This window comes from Strongylocentrotus purpuratus, unplaced genomic scaffold (genome assembly GCF_000002235.5).
Source record: "Strongylocentrotus purpuratus isolate Spur 01 unplaced genomic scaffold, Spur_5.0 spur5_scaffold_21, whole genome shotgun sequence".
NCBI classification, from domain to species: Eukaryota; Metazoa; Echinodermata; class Echinoidea; order Camarodonta; family Strongylocentrotidae; genus Strongylocentrotus; species Strongylocentrotus purpuratus.
The window spans coordinates 11,528,874-11,547,869 of record NW_022145607.1 but is presented as its reverse complement, the minus strand read 5'-3'; the positions used below and the strand labels follow the sequence as shown (position 1 = coordinate 11,547,869).

General features: G+C 38.5%; 2 protein-coding genes across 2 annotated transcripts in view; one reads left to right on the top strand and one right to left on the bottom strand.

The window, feature by feature from the left end:
- Positions 1-20: 20 nt before the first annotated feature.
- On the bottom strand, positions 21-7,364 carry LOC115928279 (ankyrin repeat domain-containing protein 49-like). The gene is made up of 3 exons (XM_030995357.1): positions 6,782-7,364; positions 609-764; positions 21-308 (listed from the first exon to the last, which is right to left on the bottom strand). The coding sequence occupies exons 1-3, from the start codon at positions 6,932-6,934 to the stop codon at positions 45-47; spliced, it is 573 nt and encodes a 190-aa protein (XP_030851217.1). The 5' UTR covers positions 6,935-7,364; the 3' UTR covers positions 21-44.
- An 8,588-nt stretch (positions 7,365-15,952) lies between these two features.
- The window catches only part of LOC586866 (transient receptor potential cation channel subfamily A member 1 homolog), a 52,407-nt gene continuing 49,363 nt past the window's right edge, over positions 15,953-18,996 (top strand). Inside the window, exon 1 of the mRNA XM_030994932.1 lies at positions 15,953-16,301. Within this exon, the coding sequence (XP_030850792.1) occupies positions 16,116-16,301 (186 nt within the window). The 5' untranslated portion in view covers positions 15,953-16,115. The remainder of the gene's footprint in view (positions 16,302-18,996) is intronic.

The following is an 18,996-nucleotide window of genomic DNA, read 5'->3' as shown; positions in this document are numbered from 1 at the left end:
TAAAATACAGAAATGTGAATCGTATTAAACTTTACGTCATCATTTTAAAAAAAAACATCGGTGTACCGCTCAATATCTGATCGAGGCTTCAGTCTTACCTCTTTCAGATGCCCTTTAGCCCTGGCCCTATCAACGATCCTCTCCGCAATTGTTCTGTTTCCCTTCCTGAATGCGATGTGGAGTGGCGTGTCAAAATTCTCGTCCCAAACGGTAAGGTCAGCGTTGTTTTTGATGAGCTTGAGGGCGATTTCGGTCAGGTTGTTCTCACAAGCCACGATCAGGGGCGTGCGATGTCGACGGTCTTCGACCTGAGGTTATCGGTCAAGGATTGACAAAAAATAAAAATATTTACTCCATCGTTACCGTGATATGAACGAGGCTTTGACCCACAAAATGGTAATGCAGTAAATTGAAACCAACTTGAGTTGTTCCTTCACAATTTGGATTAATTCATCAGCTCATGTCAGTTTAATAACAAGTTATTACATTTTAAACGATTCAAAATGCATCAGCTGGGTAAAACCTACCGTCGCTAGTTCTGGGTTCAATATTGTAATTATTTATTATCTTAATCTTAAACTTAACCTAGGTATAACTATGATTCTTACATTGATGTCAATGTCTTTCCTGGATAGAAGATCTCTAACGCCATCTACGTTGCTGTCGAGTACAGCTACATGAAGCGGAGTGAGGCCTTGGGAGTTCTTAGCGTTGGTGTCAGATCGTTTCTTTCTGAACGGAGGATTCAATTTGGGCTTCGCATTCTATGAGAAATAGAAGATGAATAACATTGAGTAACATGGGGAGAGACATAGGTAGATGGGAAAAGAGGAGGAGGAGGGGGAGAAAGAGAGATTGAGATGTGGTACAGTCGTAGGGGAGGCAGAGAAACAAAATGAAAAAGAGATAGAAATATAGAGAAAGAGACAAACATAATGAGAAAGGAGGAGGAAGAGACTTCGAAAATAGAAGTGGTGGTGGTGGTGGTAGTAGTAGTAGAAGTTGTAGTCGTAGTACTATTAGTAGGAGCAACAGGAGCAGGAGCAACAGGAACAGGAGCAAGAGAAGGAGGAGCAGCAGGATGATTAAGAACAATAGCAGGAGAAGAAGGTGCAAGAACAAAAGGAGCAGCAGGAGCAACAGGAGCAGGAGCAAGAGGAAGAGGAGCAGTGTGGTGAGCAAGAACATTAACATGAGCAGGAGGAAGAACAGGAGCAAGATGAAGAGGAGCAACAACATGAGAGAGAACACTAGCAGGAGCAGAAGCAGCAAGAACAATATCAGGAGCAGAAGGAGAAGGAGTCGTAGGAGCAGGAGCAAGTATAGGAGGAGCAAGAACACTGACATGAGCAGGAGGAACAAGAGAAGGAGGAGTAGCGGGAGCACAAGGAGCAGGGGGAAGCAGGAGGAGGAACATGAGCAAATAAACAATATACAAATAGTTACAAATAATACACATTTCCACTCTATGATAAAAGAACAAAACCCGAAGAATTCGTCAATGCTTCCACGATCGCACACCGCATTCCTCCATAATTATTCTATGGCATAAACACAAAACGCACAAATGACATTTACCAGTTACTATACTTATTGTCAACCAAATGTATGATTCTTGTTGTCGTAGTAGAAGAAGTGCCAGGTCGGACGGAAATTACCAATTTTGGAACCTTTTTTGTCCGTATAAAACAATAAAACATTCAGTATTTAAGGTTTGGATATAAAATTAAGCTGACATAATTCATATGCTCCCTCTTTTGTGGAAGTGCTTGTTTGTTAGAATAGTTGTTGTGTTCAAAGTTCGAGCTCCTGTCCTACGCAATTTACCATGTATTGTACTCGATATTTCAAAAGAGTGTCTTTGGGTCTTTTTTTCCTTTCGGACATGACATGAATAATCGCTCCCACAATCCTGCTTTGTGTCTTTCACAGGCTATTAATTCCATGGAATTTCAGCCATAGTGGTTTTATAATCTGCTGAATGCTGTCAAATAACTTACTGCTAGTTTTGTTGTTGCTACCCTTCGATGTTTTTTCAGCTTTTTATCAAATTCAATAGTTTTCTTTGTTTAAAAATTAGTGTTGATATAATTATACAATAGTATTGATATTTTGTTAAACTAAGCCATGAAAGTATTTCGTATAAACACGAACGAACTACTTTCGCATGTTGAGTATTACCGTATTTGTATGCTATATTATCGGTTGAAAAAAAGAAATAAAATAATATATCAGCAGAATCAGTAAAAAAAAAAAAAAAAAAAGTGATATTTATGTGAATATAGAGTTGAAAATATGAAAATAGCCTATAAGAATCCTAAATTTGCATCATATCAGATTTAATGTAGTTACCATGGCAAATTCTACTATACTTTTAAAATAATGCATTTGTATATGCTTGTTTCAGTTGATGATTTATTTCCTCTCTCCCTTCTTTTAAATATTAAGCCATGCATTTCGAAACCGTCCTTACATTATCTTGTCAACACCTTCATCTATACATATTGTGACAAATCCTTTCCAAACGAAATCAAAGAACACCCCAGAAATAAGAATTTACACATTGTAATTAATCCAGTCATTTCTCATAAGAATATATTTCTTCTCGTGTAAACTGTGTACAATGTCTTATGACGTAACTCAGTTAAATATCTTCACTAAGCAACCGCATAGTTCTTCCTATTAGGATGTCGTGGCCTCAATACATACCCTGTCTAGTTAGGACATCCTTTGAATTAAAGGCAATGCCAGATTATTGTCACAAATTACGTAACATGATCTGCCTGTCTGTCTGTCTCTCTCTCTCTCTCTCTCTCCCTCTCTCTCTCCCTCTTTCTCTGTTTCTGCTTGTCTGTCTCTTAATCTCTCTCAACCTCTCAACCTCTCAACCTCTCTTTCTTTCTCTTCGCTTCTTTCTCCACTTCCACCTCTTACCCCCTCTCTCTCTCACATCCTCTCCCCTTTCCCCCTCTTTCTCTCTCTCTCTCTCTCTCTCTCTCTCTCTCTCACACCCTCTCTCTCTCTCTCTCTCTCTCTCTCTCTCTCTCTCTCTCTCTCTTTCTCTCTCTCTCTCTACCTTGCCATCTCACTCTCACGCATACAATATAATGTCATAGCCTTGTGAACTAACGAATAAATTGACTGATGGCACTGAAACAAATGTGACGATTTGTTTGTTCACAAATACTCAATACTGAAGTAACAAATGCAAAGATTAGTTATCAAAAAAGGGAACATATCTAATTTGTATGATTATCTTCCTTTGAGAAAAGCAATTGTATTGAACAGGACGTAATCAATTTTGCTGTAATGTTGGTCAAAATCTGGTGCTCTTCATCCCTTCGAACATTCAAGACATATGTACTTTAGTTCAAATGTTCTTTTAGCCTGCGTTGTCTTTGTCCTTAGGCAATGCAATTTCCTTGACTTCTGACTTTTGTTTGTTTACGGTTTATTGGTGTTCGCAATCAACGTGATCATACTACAAGACTCAACCCTGATCTTAATTCTCTCATTAAAACAATTATATTTATACATGTATATGTAAATTTTAATTATATGAATTATATTTAAAATCGCTTTATTTAGATACAAGGGGGGGGGGGTGCCTGAGTGAAGTAGAAAGGAATGCCTAAAATATTAGTTGAATTGATTTGTATACAATAAGCTGGTGTTGGTAAACAATAACAATAAATTCATTCCAAACCGTCAATGGTGTTGTTTATATAGATACTAGTGTACACGGTTAACCATTCGAAACTGTTTATCAATTTATTAAATTTGTTGGTGTAATTTATTTATCTAATATGCAAGCTAGTTGAGAGTTTCAATTGGATGATTTTGTTTTGAACCAGTGTCATGCTATGTGAACTTGTGTTTATGGATACTGTTTTATAAATCTTATCTTAGCAAACGCATTCGACCAAAATGTGTGGGATATAAAGGTATTATCATTAGTATAAAACACCTGGCGACTTTGATTAAGCATCAACTATTTGTACAAAAGCTTACTAACAAAATTCAAATTTTAGTTCTTCGAAGAAGAAAGTTATTTAATATTATGAAGACGAGAAAGATATATTCATTCTATATCTAGTATGTATAACATTTTTTTAAAACTAAAAGGCAGTCACTTCAACATTTGTTTGTTTGAACAACATATAAAACACCGTCTTATAAGGAGTTGATTTATATAAACTCCTTATAAGACGGGGCCAAGGTGTTTTATATTACTTGTTGTTAACGTGTAAGCCCTCCATAGGCTTTTGTATTGAGTCAAACAAAAGAAATTACAATTCAATGAAATTAAATCTTTCTTTAACTCAAATAAAACAGCATACTTTCACATTTCTCTCCTTGTTGTTCAAACAAATCAATCGCAAGTCCTGTAATCAATGGCAAGTTTGCAGTCTCCTATCTCGTATGTACATACGAGATAGGAGACTGCAAACTGCGATTGATTTGGATCAATCGCAACTCTTTATAAGACGGGATCCGGTTAGTAGATTTTCCTCTGCAAATTAACGTGCGACGGGTAATTTTTCAATATTTTCCCACCAGTGTTTGTATAAAATGGCTACAGCCAGAAGACTGACAATGTTGATCGAACGAATCTTCTGAAAAGTTGTAAGAAACCCCCGAGACAGACGGCCCACCAGACTGTCATTGTCGGTCTATCGGGCTATCGGTCTATCGGGATGTCCCGTTCGAAACTCACTCGAAATGCAAATATTAAACTAGTCAAATTCAAAGTAAAAGATGATTTAGAAGGCCAATCTCATTATGATTTTCTTTCTTTCGGTCGTAATTAAGAAGCTGAACCTCCGTGGACTTTTTTAAAATTATGATTATAATAAAAATATATTTCGGATATTAAAAATGAACCACAGGTGTCTGATCTGTCTCTATAATATACTGGTTCCCAGGTTGGAATAGGATTACTGTAAAAAAATAAAAAATAATGAGATTAGTTTCTGTCTGGTAGTTCTTCTTCTAAATCTGCTTCCTTGAGTAGACGTCAATGTATTATATAATGACGGATAGGGGTATGAGGCTGAAGTATATGGATCCCCCTCCCTCCCATCGAGTATAAATTTGTTTTACTATAATGGATCCCCCTCCCTCCCATCGAGTATAAATTTGTTTTACTATAATGATTCCGTTGTTTCGTCGTTTTGAAAACCTGTCATATCAAATCTTTCCCGAAATGAAGATCAATGTCATCTGATAAAGTAACTATCTAGACCTTTTGCACGCGCCTAGATAGCTTTCTGCAATCATTTAGAATCAAGCGTTTCTATGGCAATAACATTTCTGCAGGAGTGTTTTCTCCCGGGCATACTTTAGTCTGACATTCCGGTGACATTTTCTCTTTGTTAGGCACACAATCTCGTCTACCACATGGAAGAGGGCACACTAGGCAGACAAAGAAGAACACGATACTCGCTTCGCCCATGGGGGTCTGAACGCCTGACCCTCGCATCAGGGGTAACTGTTTAGTGATACTAAAACGGGACGCATGGTAGCCTTACACTTCAGGAAAATTAGTGATTATTATATTAGGGGCACTTATTTTGGGGGTGTCCCGTCATTTATTCTGAAATTAAGTGTGTTCTGTGGTCAGGTGCGGGAGCGGTAAAATAAATGTGTGCCCCCTTAAATTCCGTCGATGGGTCGACGCCCATGTGTGATGTAACCCTCAGACAAATATTGATACACATATAGGTCTAATTGAAATCGCCTCATAAGCCTACATGTACCTTGTTTTGAAGTATCAACTACCATTTATTTATAACTCCAGCCCCCCCCCCAATATTCGTTTATTACATTTACAATGGCGTAGCTTCAATCAACTCATTCAGAAGGGGGAGGGGGCAGTCCCGCATCTTATTCTAGTGATAGAAATTTGAGGATATATAGTTGCGAGAAGGGCCTAGTTCCCTGCACTGACATTCGCCATTGTTGTGGATTAAAAGTTTGTACAAGACCCCCCTCCTCATCGTTTGGATCTCTATTTAATCACAAAGTTAGTGGAACCACTGCCATAATATAAAATACACCAGACTTTTTTTGTCTGGCAAACTGTCACAAAATCAGCTTTTTCTTGGGCTCTAAACATGTAATAGTGGAAAGCATCACTACTACTTGGAACATCTGACTCCTCGCTTTTAAGTTAAAACCGTAGACAATAACATTGATCATAATATCTCGACAAGATAGTTCATGGAGATTCACAAAGCCTGCAGCGAGTAGTATGTGAGATGAAACATACATTATACGGGATATCATCCCCCCCCCCCTCTTGAAAAAAAAATCATGTAAAAACACGTGATTTTTACCCTGGCGCTCAAGGGGGGGGGGCAAATTTTGAAATTTTCGGCCGGCACGATTTTCAAATTTTCGGAGGAAAAAAAAAAAGAAAGTTGGGCCCCCTCCCCTAAGAAATCCTGGATCCGCGCCTGGATACACATACATCTCGGGGACAAGCCCTGTAGCCTAGCTATTTGAGATCATAAGAGAGAGTGTGTGAGAGGGAGAGCGAGAGAGAGAGAGAGAGAGAGAGAGAGAGAGGGAGAAGCAAAGTAAGAGGGTAAAGCAACGTGAACAGATGATTATCGCCTCCCAGAGTCACCCTTCTCCCGATGGCCCTTTTTTCGCTTTTCATCAACGTTGCAAGACCGATGCCAACCCGTCATCCATGACATCAGTGCCCCCCCTCCCCCTCACAAGCTGGCCTACACTACGCCAATGATTTATATTTACAACAGAAAAACTTTCTCACCTGAACCTTTTCTCGGAGTGAGATCCTTTTCTTCCTCGGTCTATCATCCTCACTTGACGATGATGCCAGGGACGATATGGACCTCGATTTCGATTTCCTCTTGGGCATGATCCTCGAGATCATTTTCTTCGCCTTCGCCGACGACGACGACATGGTCGTATTCTCTGTTCAAGCCTTCAGAATAGAAGATAGTGTGCTTCTTGCAAGCAGGTTGTCGAGAACTTGAAATTTGATGAAAAGTTCTTGCTTAGCGTCGTGACTGGTTAAACCATAACAAAGCGACAGAAACTACAATGTGAAGAAAGTTCTTGCTCCAAAGTGAGAGGGCGGAAATGAAAATATGAAGGAAAGATTTGCCTGAACCAGAGAGAGTGGCAGAAACTCAGCGAAACCTAATTGTGAAGATAAGTCATGGATCGGCTAAACCAAAATAGAGCGATAGAAACTGAAGATTGAAGAAAAGTTCTTGCTTCAGCATCACAACCACAGTAGAGCGACAGCAACTCCTAATGGAGGCTCCTCCTGTTCCACGAACTCCGTAAATTTGTTGTTCTTGACGCAGACGTGGAGAGTACGACTTCACCGCGAGAAAGTTGCCATGCCAATAATCCGCTCAAGAACAAGAGGCTCTGATTTAAGTTGTAAGTTCTCTATTTTTGGCAGCTTTCAGGGCTCAAACCCAAAGTTCGACTTTCAATTTCAGTTCAAGCCATCTAGGTAATGAGGTCAAGCTTGGTTAGCCAATCCTATCCATCCCTTCACCTAAATCAGCTTGTTGATTTCACCTCCGCATCATTGATCACGGAGTGGGGGCGAACGGCTTTGGACGGGAAATATGCGACATTGTTTTGTTCGTATTTGTTTATTAGATTTATTTTATTGAGACATCATCCATATTTTGTAGTAAATAAAAAACAAGAATTTTCAGGACTAGTAAAACGCAAAAGAGTTTGAAATATTTGTTTTCTTTCTCAGGCAACCAGAAAAAAAGATAACTTGTATTATACAAAATCGCATCTCAAGGTCAATAATGATCGACCTTGAGATGCGACTTTGTTTTTGTTGTTGTTGTTATATACACGTGCCCCTCTCTTTGTTTAAATAAGTCATAATTTTTGTTAGGGGACATCAACACATTCCTTTGAAATAAAAGCATGTCAATTATGAATAATATCACGACCTGGGCCCCGTTGCACAACACTTACCATTGATGGTAGCTTTGCCATCAATGGTTACTCCCATGAAAACCTTGATTTTGATTGGCTGATGAGCTCTGTTACCATGGTAGTTGCCATTGATGGCAAAGTTACCATCAATGGTAAGTTTTATGCAACGGGGCCCAGAACTTTGCTACTGCTAATCACTCACACTCCTCAGACTCAAGCCCTGGCAATGTACATGTCTATGAATGCGAGATAACATTAATTTATATCTTTAGATTAATCTTTTGTTTTATCGAAAAGTACAATTGGAATGTATTGTTGGCATACCTTAACACCTCAAAGTCACTTTCAACCAATTCATCAATTTATTCAGAGCTACATGTTTTTGTCAACCGTATGATACTACATGTATTATTATTGTTGTTTTTTTCCCCCAACACAAAGCATTTCATTTCATCGCTCGAAAAAATGACAAAGCAAACACAAAAACATTCCATGATTTATATGTATTGTATGGTATTATATTTATTAAACGTCATTGATGTACATCAATATTCTGTTTATAAACATATAAATCAATTTACAATGTAATGTAACAAAATCAATTTCTGTTTAAAATCAAATTGTTGGTCACATGTCCTGTAATTTACTTCTGATGGAACACTTTATCGTTTAATCTATATGGGGCAAGTTTAGTTAGGCCCATTTTGCAGATTTTAATTGAATATGAAGCAAATTTACACACCAAAATAAATATTCCACTTTGTATATTCAACATGGGTAATCTGTAGCAGTGATATACTAACTTATCAATGTCATTATGGGAAACGAAAGAGGGAGAGTGAGGGGGATGAGGGGGAGAAGGGGAGAGGTAGGGAGAGAGAGAGAGAGGGGGAGAGAGAGAAAGAGAGAGAGAGGGGGTGACAGGGGGTGGGGATGAAAGGGGCGTGTGGGAGTTGCGAGCGGTTGGAAGAATTAGCAAAGAAGGTTGTGCACGAAAAGATTCCACTGTGTTATGTCCTGCCGCTATTGTTCTCTACTCCGTCATCGTCGTCCCCATCATCGTCGTTGTTGATGATGACTGTGACTTTCCTTCCTGGATTAAGGGGGGGGGGCTCTACTTGCGTCAAACTTGGCCAGTCACGTTCTGTGCTATATCTGAATTGGCCAGAGCGAAATCACAATCGCATTCTCAACATTCTTTGTGTCACTGTATCAAAGGTTTTTTTAGGTTAATCATCATGATATACAACAAAGGAGATTTAAACGTGGGCTCATTTTAATCGGACGTTACGCCATAAGAGCTCTTACGTCATACCCTTTCTCTTGATCAATAAATACATTTTAAAATGAGGTATCATGGAGTATCATGGAGCTTTAAACGAAGCTTAATGCGATCTCACGCAAAGGGTATTGAAGCCGAAACACCTTCACCATGGTTACCAACCGAAATATAATAATAATGATAATATTAACAATAATGGCCCGAATTCACAAAGCAAGGTTTGAGCTCAGACCAAGGTTTGACCTCAAACCTCCTTTTGTTCCGCCAAACCTCCTTTTGTTACCTTTGTAAATAACAAAAGGAGGTTTGGCGAAACAAAAGGAGGTTTGAGGTCAAACCTTGGTCTGAGCTCAAACCTTGCTTTGTGAATTCGGGCCCATATGTCTGGGGACCCAGGGTAGCCTCATCATGCAGCTTTAATACTGTTCTTCCCGAGAGCCCTGCAACCATATTGTTAGAATTCAAGGGTTGATGTTGATTAAAGAGGAACAATTTGTATATCATGGTTATAGCGACTGGAGCTAACATAATTGTCAGGATTATCTGAAACTGAGTAACTTACTTTGTCATGCTACCTGATTCTAATGCGTCCATGTATTGTATTTACTCCCTTTACTTATGAGAACATTGTAATTCAATTTTTATTTCAAGTCGTCTCGTTTTCAGGGGGAGCAATTCGCAATGTCGGAAATTATTATGTATGACTAATTTAATTAGCTTATGGTTTTATACGGATGCTGTGACACTCCACTTTGATTAATACCAAATTCCGTTCTGTTAACTGGAAGGCCTCATTAGGCATGCTATTTTCATCATTATCTTTCGATTTCTGTAAACTGTGCCATCACCATGGGCACAGTCGTCCAACTTAATGAAAATAATAACATAATAACACGCCTTTTTTGTATAGCACCTATCGCATTATGATATAACGTCTCAATTTCCAAAGGACTGTATATATTTGATTGCCCCAGCTTTAGCCCCGGCAACTGTAGGGCTCGGTGCTCTCAAGGACTGAAATCTTCCAGGTTGCTAATTAGTACACCTGTCTTGTTTGTGCGGCAAATGTAGATTAGAAATAGTGGTGGTTATTTTAACCGACAGCTAAGAAAGCAATAAATGCTTGTTAGTAAGCAACCAAAAGACCGACGGCTTAAGGTCCTCTCCGAGGGACCTGGTAATGAGGATTAATGCCTTACCAAAGGGCACTAGCGCATCGACTTGGTTTCGAACCCGGGTCACCGATTAACGAGACCACTGCTCTTCCGACTGACCTATCTTGCCAAAGGACGTTCATGCTGCGGCAGGGATTCGAACCCCTTACCTTGTGGATCACAACCCGGAAACGTATCCACTGGACCACCACACCTCTAGTTCTCTACACTTAATGGTGAAACAAATATTAGCTTGCGATAATCTGAAATTCCGATTTATAAAACCTTGACATAGATCTTCTAGACATAGGCCTATACATGTTTCTTTGTGCGATTTCTTGCGGGTAACACCTATAAATTAATGAATCGTGTAAATTGTTTGTAAATAATCGATTAGTGCAAATGGAATGCAAGGCAGAGGGAAGGTGATTATATTAATTAATACACCTCCCGTTCTCTGCACTTAATGGTGAAACAAATATTAGCTTACGATAATCTGAAATTCCGATTTATAAATCCTTGACATAGATCTTCGTGACATACATGATTGTTTGTTATTTTAATTGTTGCGGGTAACACCTATAATTAATGAATTGTGTAAATTGTTTGTAAATAATCGATTAGCGAAAATGGAATGCAAGGTCGTGAGAAGGTGATTCTGTTAATTAATTCATCAAAATCAATTGCCTAAATATTCGAACTGGTTGGTTGAGCCAGCGTAGGCCCGAAGCGAAGGCCCCTTCTACGTTTGCGCTCATCAAGTCTGTCATTAGTATTTTACCCCACAGGCCAGTATTCCCAACGCAATATTTGTAAGTGTGTACGATGTCATTCTAAAATGGCGCTTCAGCAAAAGTCGCTGCAAGTCAGCAAATGACACCCCCGATGCATCGGGATTCGGTTACCTCCCCTGCCCAAATTTATTTGATCAACTAATACAATTTCTATGTGTCTTTTATACTGTATTTTTTCATTTAATTTCATTATCATCTTGATCTACATTTTCTGCAAAATCATTAATTTTGAGGGGTACAGACTCAATATTGTAAGCAAATAATTTCTCTGCTGCATATAAAATGAAACTGTTGAAACAATTTTAGTTTTAAATGTCTAACTTTTGATAGAAAAAAATACCAGATGAGGGAGAAAATACAGAGGTAAACAATTGCTACTCTCGTCCCAAGTGTTAAATGGGTACCCGGTAGAATGCGACCGTCACAGTTTTTGAGCGTCATGTAACGCCTGGGGACGGAACGAAACAAATGCCATGGTTACCAACCGAAATATAATAATAATGATAATATTAACAATAATGGCCCGAATTCACAAAGCAAGGTTTGAGCTCAGACCAAGGTTTGACCTCAAACCTCCTTTTGTTCCGCCAAACCTCCTTTTGTTACCTTTGTAAATAACAAAAGGAGGTTTGGCGAAACAAAAGGAGGTTTGAGGTCAAACCTTGGTCTGAGCTCAAACCTTGCTTTGTGAATTCGGGCCCATATGTCTGGGGACCCAGGGTAGCCTCATCATGCAGCTTTAATACTGTTCTTCCCGAGAGCCCTGCAACCATATTGTTAGAATTCAAGGGTTGATGTTGATTAAAGAGGAACAATTTGTATATCATGGTTATAGCGACTGGAGCTAACATAATTGTCAGGATTATCTGAAACTGAGTAACTTACTTTGTCATGCTACCTGATTCTAATGCGTCCATGTATTGTATTTACTCCCTTTACTTATGAGAACATTGTAATTCAATTTTTATTTCAAGTCGTCTCGTTTTCAGGGGGAGCAATTCGCAATGTCGGAAATTATTATGTATGACTAATTTAATTAGCTTATGGTTTTATACGGATGCTGTGACACTCCACTTTGATTAATACCAAATTCCGTTCTGTTAACTGGAAGGCCTCATTAGGCATGCTATTTTCATCATTATCTTTCGATTTCTGTAAACTGTGCCATCACCATGGGCACAGTCGTCCAACTTAATGAAAATAATAACATAATAACACGCCTTTTTTGTATAGCACCTATCGCATTATGATATAACGTCTCAATTTCCAAAGGACTGTATATATTTGATTGCCCCAGCTTTAGCCCCGGCAACTGTAGGGCTCGGTGCTCTCAAGGACTGAAATCTTCCAGGTTGCTAATTAGTACACCTGTCTTGTTTGTGCGGCAAATGTAGATTAGAAATAGTGGTGGTTATTTTAACCGACAGCTAAGAAAGCAATAAATGCTTGTTAGTAAGCAACCAAAAGACCGACGGCTTAAGGTCCTCTCCGAGGGACCTGGTAATGAGGATTAATGCCTTACCAAAGGGCACTAGCGCATCGACTTGGTTTCGAACCCGGGTCACCGATTAACGAGACCACTGCTCTTCCGACTGACCTATCTTGCCAAAGGACGTTCATGCTGCGGCAGGGATTCGAACCCCTTACCTTGTGGATCACAACCCGGAAACGTATCCACTGGACCACCACACCTCTAGTTCTCTACACTTAATGGTGAAACAAATATTAGCTTGCGATAATCTGAAATTCCGATTTATAAAACCTTGACATAGATCTTCTAGACATAGGCCTATACATGTTTCTTTGTGCGATTTCTTGCGGGTAACACCTATAAATTAATGAATCGTGTAAATTGTTTGTAAATAATCGATTAGTGCAAATGGAATGCAAGGCAGAGGGAAGGTGATTATATTAATTAATACACCTCCCGTTCTCTGCACTTAATGGTGAAACAAATATTAGCTTACGATAATCTGAAATTCCGATTTATAAATCCTTGACATAGATCTTCGTGACATACATGATTGTTTGTTATTTTAATTGTTGCGGGTAACACCTATAATTAATGAATTGTGTAAATTGTTTGTAAATAATCGATTAGCGAAAATGGAATGCAAGGTCGTGAGAAGGTGATTCTGTTAATTAATTCATCAAAATCAATTGCCTAAATATTCGAACTGGTTGGTTGAGCCAGCGTAGGCCCAAAGCGAAGGCCCCTTCTACGTTTGCGCTCATCAAGTCTGTCATTAGTATTTTACCCCACAGGCCAGTATTCCCAACGCAATATTTGTAAGTGTGTACGATGTCATTCTAAAATGGCGCTTCAGCAAAAGTCGCTGCAAGTCAGCAAATGACACCCCCGATGCATCGGGATTCGGTTACCTCCCCTGCCCAAATTTATTTGATCAACTAATACAATTTCTATGTGTCTTTTATACTGTATTTTTTCATTTAATTTCATCATCATCTTGATCTACATTTTCTGCAAAATCATTAATTTTGAGGGGTACAGACTAAATATTGTAAGCAAATAATTTCTCTGCTGCATATAAAATGAAACTGTTGAAACAATTTTAGTTTTAAATGTCTAACTTTTGATAGAAAAAAATACCAGATGAGGGAGAAAATACAGAGGTAAACAATTGCTACTCTCGTCCCAAGTGTTAAATGGGTACCCGGTAGAATGCGACCGTCACAGTTTTTGAGCGTCATGTAACGCCTGGGGACGGAACGAAATGCGTCCAGATGCACGTCAAGATTTTGTTTTTTAAACCCACATGAATACAATCTTACATATCATTTTGCATCAGTAATTTTGAACAACTACTCGACTAAGACCTTCTTAAAGTCAAAAAGGCGATTTATAATGGTTTAATTTACGAAATTCTTTTTGTTAAAGACACGATACCAAGGACTTTCTTCAAGTCAACATTGAATGCCTCAGTCTATAAATCATTCTTTAATTATGTCATATGGCTTTGCATACATTGTTCGCACGTTTCAAAAGGTGACGCATAAGGCTCTTAACATCGTCTAGACTCTACTCTAGACTTTTGGGTTATTAATTATCATGTGTATACTATCATAGACGGTCTATCACCAACCAAGCAAGATTTATCGTTGTTGTTGAAATAAATCTTTATTAAGATACAAAATCACGTATAACATCATACATAAATATTTATAACAAGCACTTCATCACATGCTTTAAAATAAAATGATATATCTATATTTACTTGAAACAGGGAGATGTAACTGACATCTCCCTACTTGAAAGCACATTGTAAATGCATTTCCTGTAAATCTTAAGTTATCTTCATCCACTTTGTAGTATTCACATCTATTGTCTTAGTTTTATTTTCCTCAACTTCTAGTCTGTATTTTAACAATACAATACAATACAATACAATAAAGTCATTTATATAGCGCTCTTACGAACTAACTGTTGTTTCACAGCGCTTTACATAAAAAGTTATAAAAGAATCTATTGTTGATCATGGTCAAAGAGGAGAGTTTTTAGACATTTTCGGAAGACATCTAGTCCAGAATCTGCACGGTCCTTTATAATTTCCCTACTCTTGATTCAAGCCGTCGAAGATGGCGTTATCAACAAACTCATAATTATGCTCACAAGCCCAGCCGGGCGTCCTAATTTCATGATCACGCCATCATCGGCTGGGAGCAAGTAAGTAGGGAGAGGTTAGCGTTGGTGGTGGAGATCAAAATTAAATAGGCCAGATTCTGGACTAGAAGACATCCAGCGATGGTGCTAATCGAATAAAACGTGGAAGCTCATTCCAGAGTCGTGGAGCACATGCATGAAAAGCATTGTCGCCAGCTTTATGGTATGTTCGAGGAACGTGCAGCAGGGTGCTGTCAGTACACAAACAAATAATATTTGCTTCAAGCAAGCAAGATAAATAACACGCATCAATCACTGTTTTCTTGAAGAGTTGATATGCAAAGGTCGGTAATCGCATCAAACTCATTTTGTTTTACGCAATAGACTTTCCCCTTCTTTTCAAACTTTTTAAATGAGTTCCTTTCTTACATTTCTTTAAAGATTCAACGCATGAATGAGAGTAATCGTATTGTAAAGGTTTATTTTTGTTTTTTGTAAAGCAAATGACAACAAAATACGCATTGTTTCATTTTCCCCATTGTCGTATTGTTTTTCTACAAGAATTAGAATTATAGCAATCGTATTATCAGTGATATTTTTAAAACAATTTATCTCTCTCCTTAAGAGCAAAAATACATAAGCGGACATTTATGTTTATTCTTAAACATCGTTTCTAAACACATCGTAAGTTGTTGCATTTTCTCTCGGGTTCCTTATCCTGTTTCCCACACCGCGAAAGACATTAATCGTGTTACAGCTCATTCGTACAACAAGTTGTTTACAAGGAAAATCAAAAAGCGAGCGATTTGTATGTTACTGTTTGATCAATAGAGCGAAGGAAACACTTTGTCCGATTTCAAGGTTTCATGGAGTCGCAAATATTCCGTTATTATGCAGCACGTAACTGAGTAGCTCTTAACAATTGGACTGGCTTCTGTTTAGCAGGTTAAGTAAATACATCTGATCTATTTCATGTATACGTCCCCTTTAATTAATTAATCAATTAATTATAGTTCGGGTTCATTGGTAGTGTACTGAGCAACTAATCTATTTCTGATTTGCCATTTTTTCTCAAAATAAATAACAACAAGTATTCAGTTTGGCCCCATTTTGAAAAGATCTTCGTTCAATGACATGTAGGGTTAGTTTCACGCTTGGATTCATCTTGCTTTGTGATCTCTGAGCATAGACGTCTATGCTCTGAGTGTCTGTACTTCTCATCAGCTTTTGAGGATGATTACCCGACCAGAGCAAGCTTAGAAACCCATGGACCAATAACCAAGATATACACTCTAGAGTATTCGTCAGAACTTAAAATGGCTTCGAAGGATATGATCGGGTCGCTGCCGCACCTTGCGGGAGACATCGACCGACGAGATCGGAGCGGGCGTCCGATAGAGTTGAAGGCGTTGTCGAAGTCGAGTGCGTGTCTGACTACGAAGGGCCCAGGTTCAGATTCCGTTAGCAAGGCTTCGTCATTTTCTCGGGATAAAAGCCAGTCGGTGAGTTTATCTTTTATTTTGTAATTTTGCCTGAGTCATTGTAGGACAGATCGAATTTCTAAGGGCGCGTTTATGCTTCACTTTTGAAGGCAGAATGAGCGATTTGTAACGCTCATCGTAAACGCTCATCGCAACCGCAGTTCCACGGTGTACTGTTTATGCTTACTTCTCCGGCTCCTACAGGCAATTCTCCTTTGGTGGCCTTAATTGGTATTCCAGCTGGATTCGCAAACCTTCACTGTGCATGCTACGTAGACCCACTAGAGGTCTGTGCGTTGACCCCATTTAAACGCGTTTACAAATTGTAAACGCATCTTTTTGTGAGTTTACGATCGGCGAAAAAGTGAGCATGGACGCAACGGTGTTTTAAACTAAACGCGTAACAGATGCCTGATTCTGGCCAGAAAAAGTGAAGCATAAACACGCCCTAAGTCTAGACCAGAGATTTACGAGGGTTCAGTGACACAAAGACGTAACTCCATATTTTGCCAAAATGAGTACTTGATATAAAAACAAAAAAAATGAGTTCTTGATTCCTTTCCAGGAAACACAAAGACTGAACTCCACCCAACACCCCATTGAGGTCAATGGCTAGTGAAACATAGACTTAACTCCTTAAGGCTCAAGTGGACCTCTATCGTTAAAGCACTTTTTCTCAAAATGGCCAAAATGGAGTTACGTCTTTGTGTCACTGACCCCTCGCTTAGTTTCTCCTTTTCCTCCTGTGCCTCACGTGTAGTATTAACAGTTTTCTTCCACCTGTTCTTGGTTCTCATCAACGTTTTTGCCTACTCTCAGCTCCGTCTCATCCCATAAAACCTTTAATTACTATTTATTTTCATATGGGGGACAGGTAGAATAACACTCGAATAATTAACAAAAAGTTGTGGAAAAATCCCAAGAGTGTCACATCAGCGTCACTTGTCATGGTGGTGCCAAGCACCCTTTACAAAAGATGAAGATGTTTACTGACACCTTTTCAAAAGTTAAAAGTGTTTACTACCATACTTTTAAAAGATTAAAGTATTTACTATCAACTTTTAAAAAGATAAAGGCACTTTTTTTAGCATATAGATCGGGTTTCCCTACTAAAACGTTTCTGAGTTTGCTATAGCCGGACGCTTTAGGAGTTTCGAGAGAGAAAAAAAAATTACACAGCGCTATTCATGAATTTTGGTAATGTGAATCATCCATTGGTATATCTTATTTCATAGCTAGTGTTTGAGATTTGATAGATATTAGTGTTTACACTTTTCTTTGTCATTTTGATCAGACCCCATAAAGGATATCACACAGACAAAAAAAAAACGAAACGAAAAAGTCTAAAGGTCTGATATGTTACAAGTAATTATTTCGATAGTGGGTCTACATTATGTTGTTCATTTCATATTTCTGTAAATAATTACATAGTGTTTGTGGATGCCACTCATGCTTTCAATAAATGCAATTCACAGATCTATAACAGTAAAATCCTGAAATCGTTACGTTGAGATTGATCTAAATCGTCTTAACCTAATTTTACTTTACGATTTACCTAAACTATATTGGCTGCAGCCCCACCCCCCAAAAACAACAACAAGTAAATCGCAATATCCGGGCGCCTCCGCCTCTTATTTGGGCTGTGAAGTGTGAAGCGTGAGGACAAACTTTCCTTTTACAAAATTTTTCTAAGCTTGCTATAAAGCTTGCTCTCAAATTATCGAGAGTGTAAAGAGACGTAAGCCCCCCACCCCCTCGTCTGAAAACTTGTCATGCCCTTACTCAGAGAAATAAGATTCCTGAAGAGAACTGGTGAGCTCCGCTAAAAACTAATGGTCCTTGAAATTGAAAGGGGGGTATTTTTTTGTATTGAAAATAAAACTCAATGACATACCATATCAATAAAGTAAATGGATGTATACAGAACACGGTACACCACAGGACAACACAACACAAAACAGCACAACACATGTAACCCTGCAAAATTTACGTGCGATTCAGTAATATAGTTCTTTTCTTCCACATTGTTAACGATGAATAATCACACATCTGTTTGATAAAAACGTGTTTGTAAGAAAGCAATATATTCTACTTGGCAGAAACCTACACAAAAGCATGGTGATAATGTGCGAAAGCTGAAAAAGTTCTTCTTTAATGAAAGACATAATTGAAAATAAATTACGCAACGCTCAATCCAAAAGCCCCTTCAAACTGGATTTGAGAATATAATCTCCTATTAGTGGGTGGCTCAGTCACAAAAAAATACACCGAATTGAAATGGAAAAAAAATTAAAAAAATTATCATGAAATGATATCATTACAGTTGTACTGCTCTAAGCCCTGTGTCATGTTCCAAATTTCAAAATTAATTACGCAGTATCGCGCGAGCTCAAGCCGAAGATCACATTGAGATTAGTTTTCCTTACTCTCACCATGGACCTATTACGGAATAGGTCCATGCTCTCACTTAATATATGTTTGTTATGCCCTGGCGTCATTGTCAATGAATCTATGTTGTCTCGGATTTAGCAAAGGTAGCTAATCCCCCACTAATCCCAACTATCTAGGGATTAAAGATAAAGTTGAAATCTGGTCAAACGACTGTTAAAGAAATGTATGGAAGAGATTTGACAAGGGTTAATTTTGAAGCGCGTATATAAGCAGGCAGCAGCGGGTGTTTATACGGCGAGGTTTTTGAATCATCAAAATGATAAGA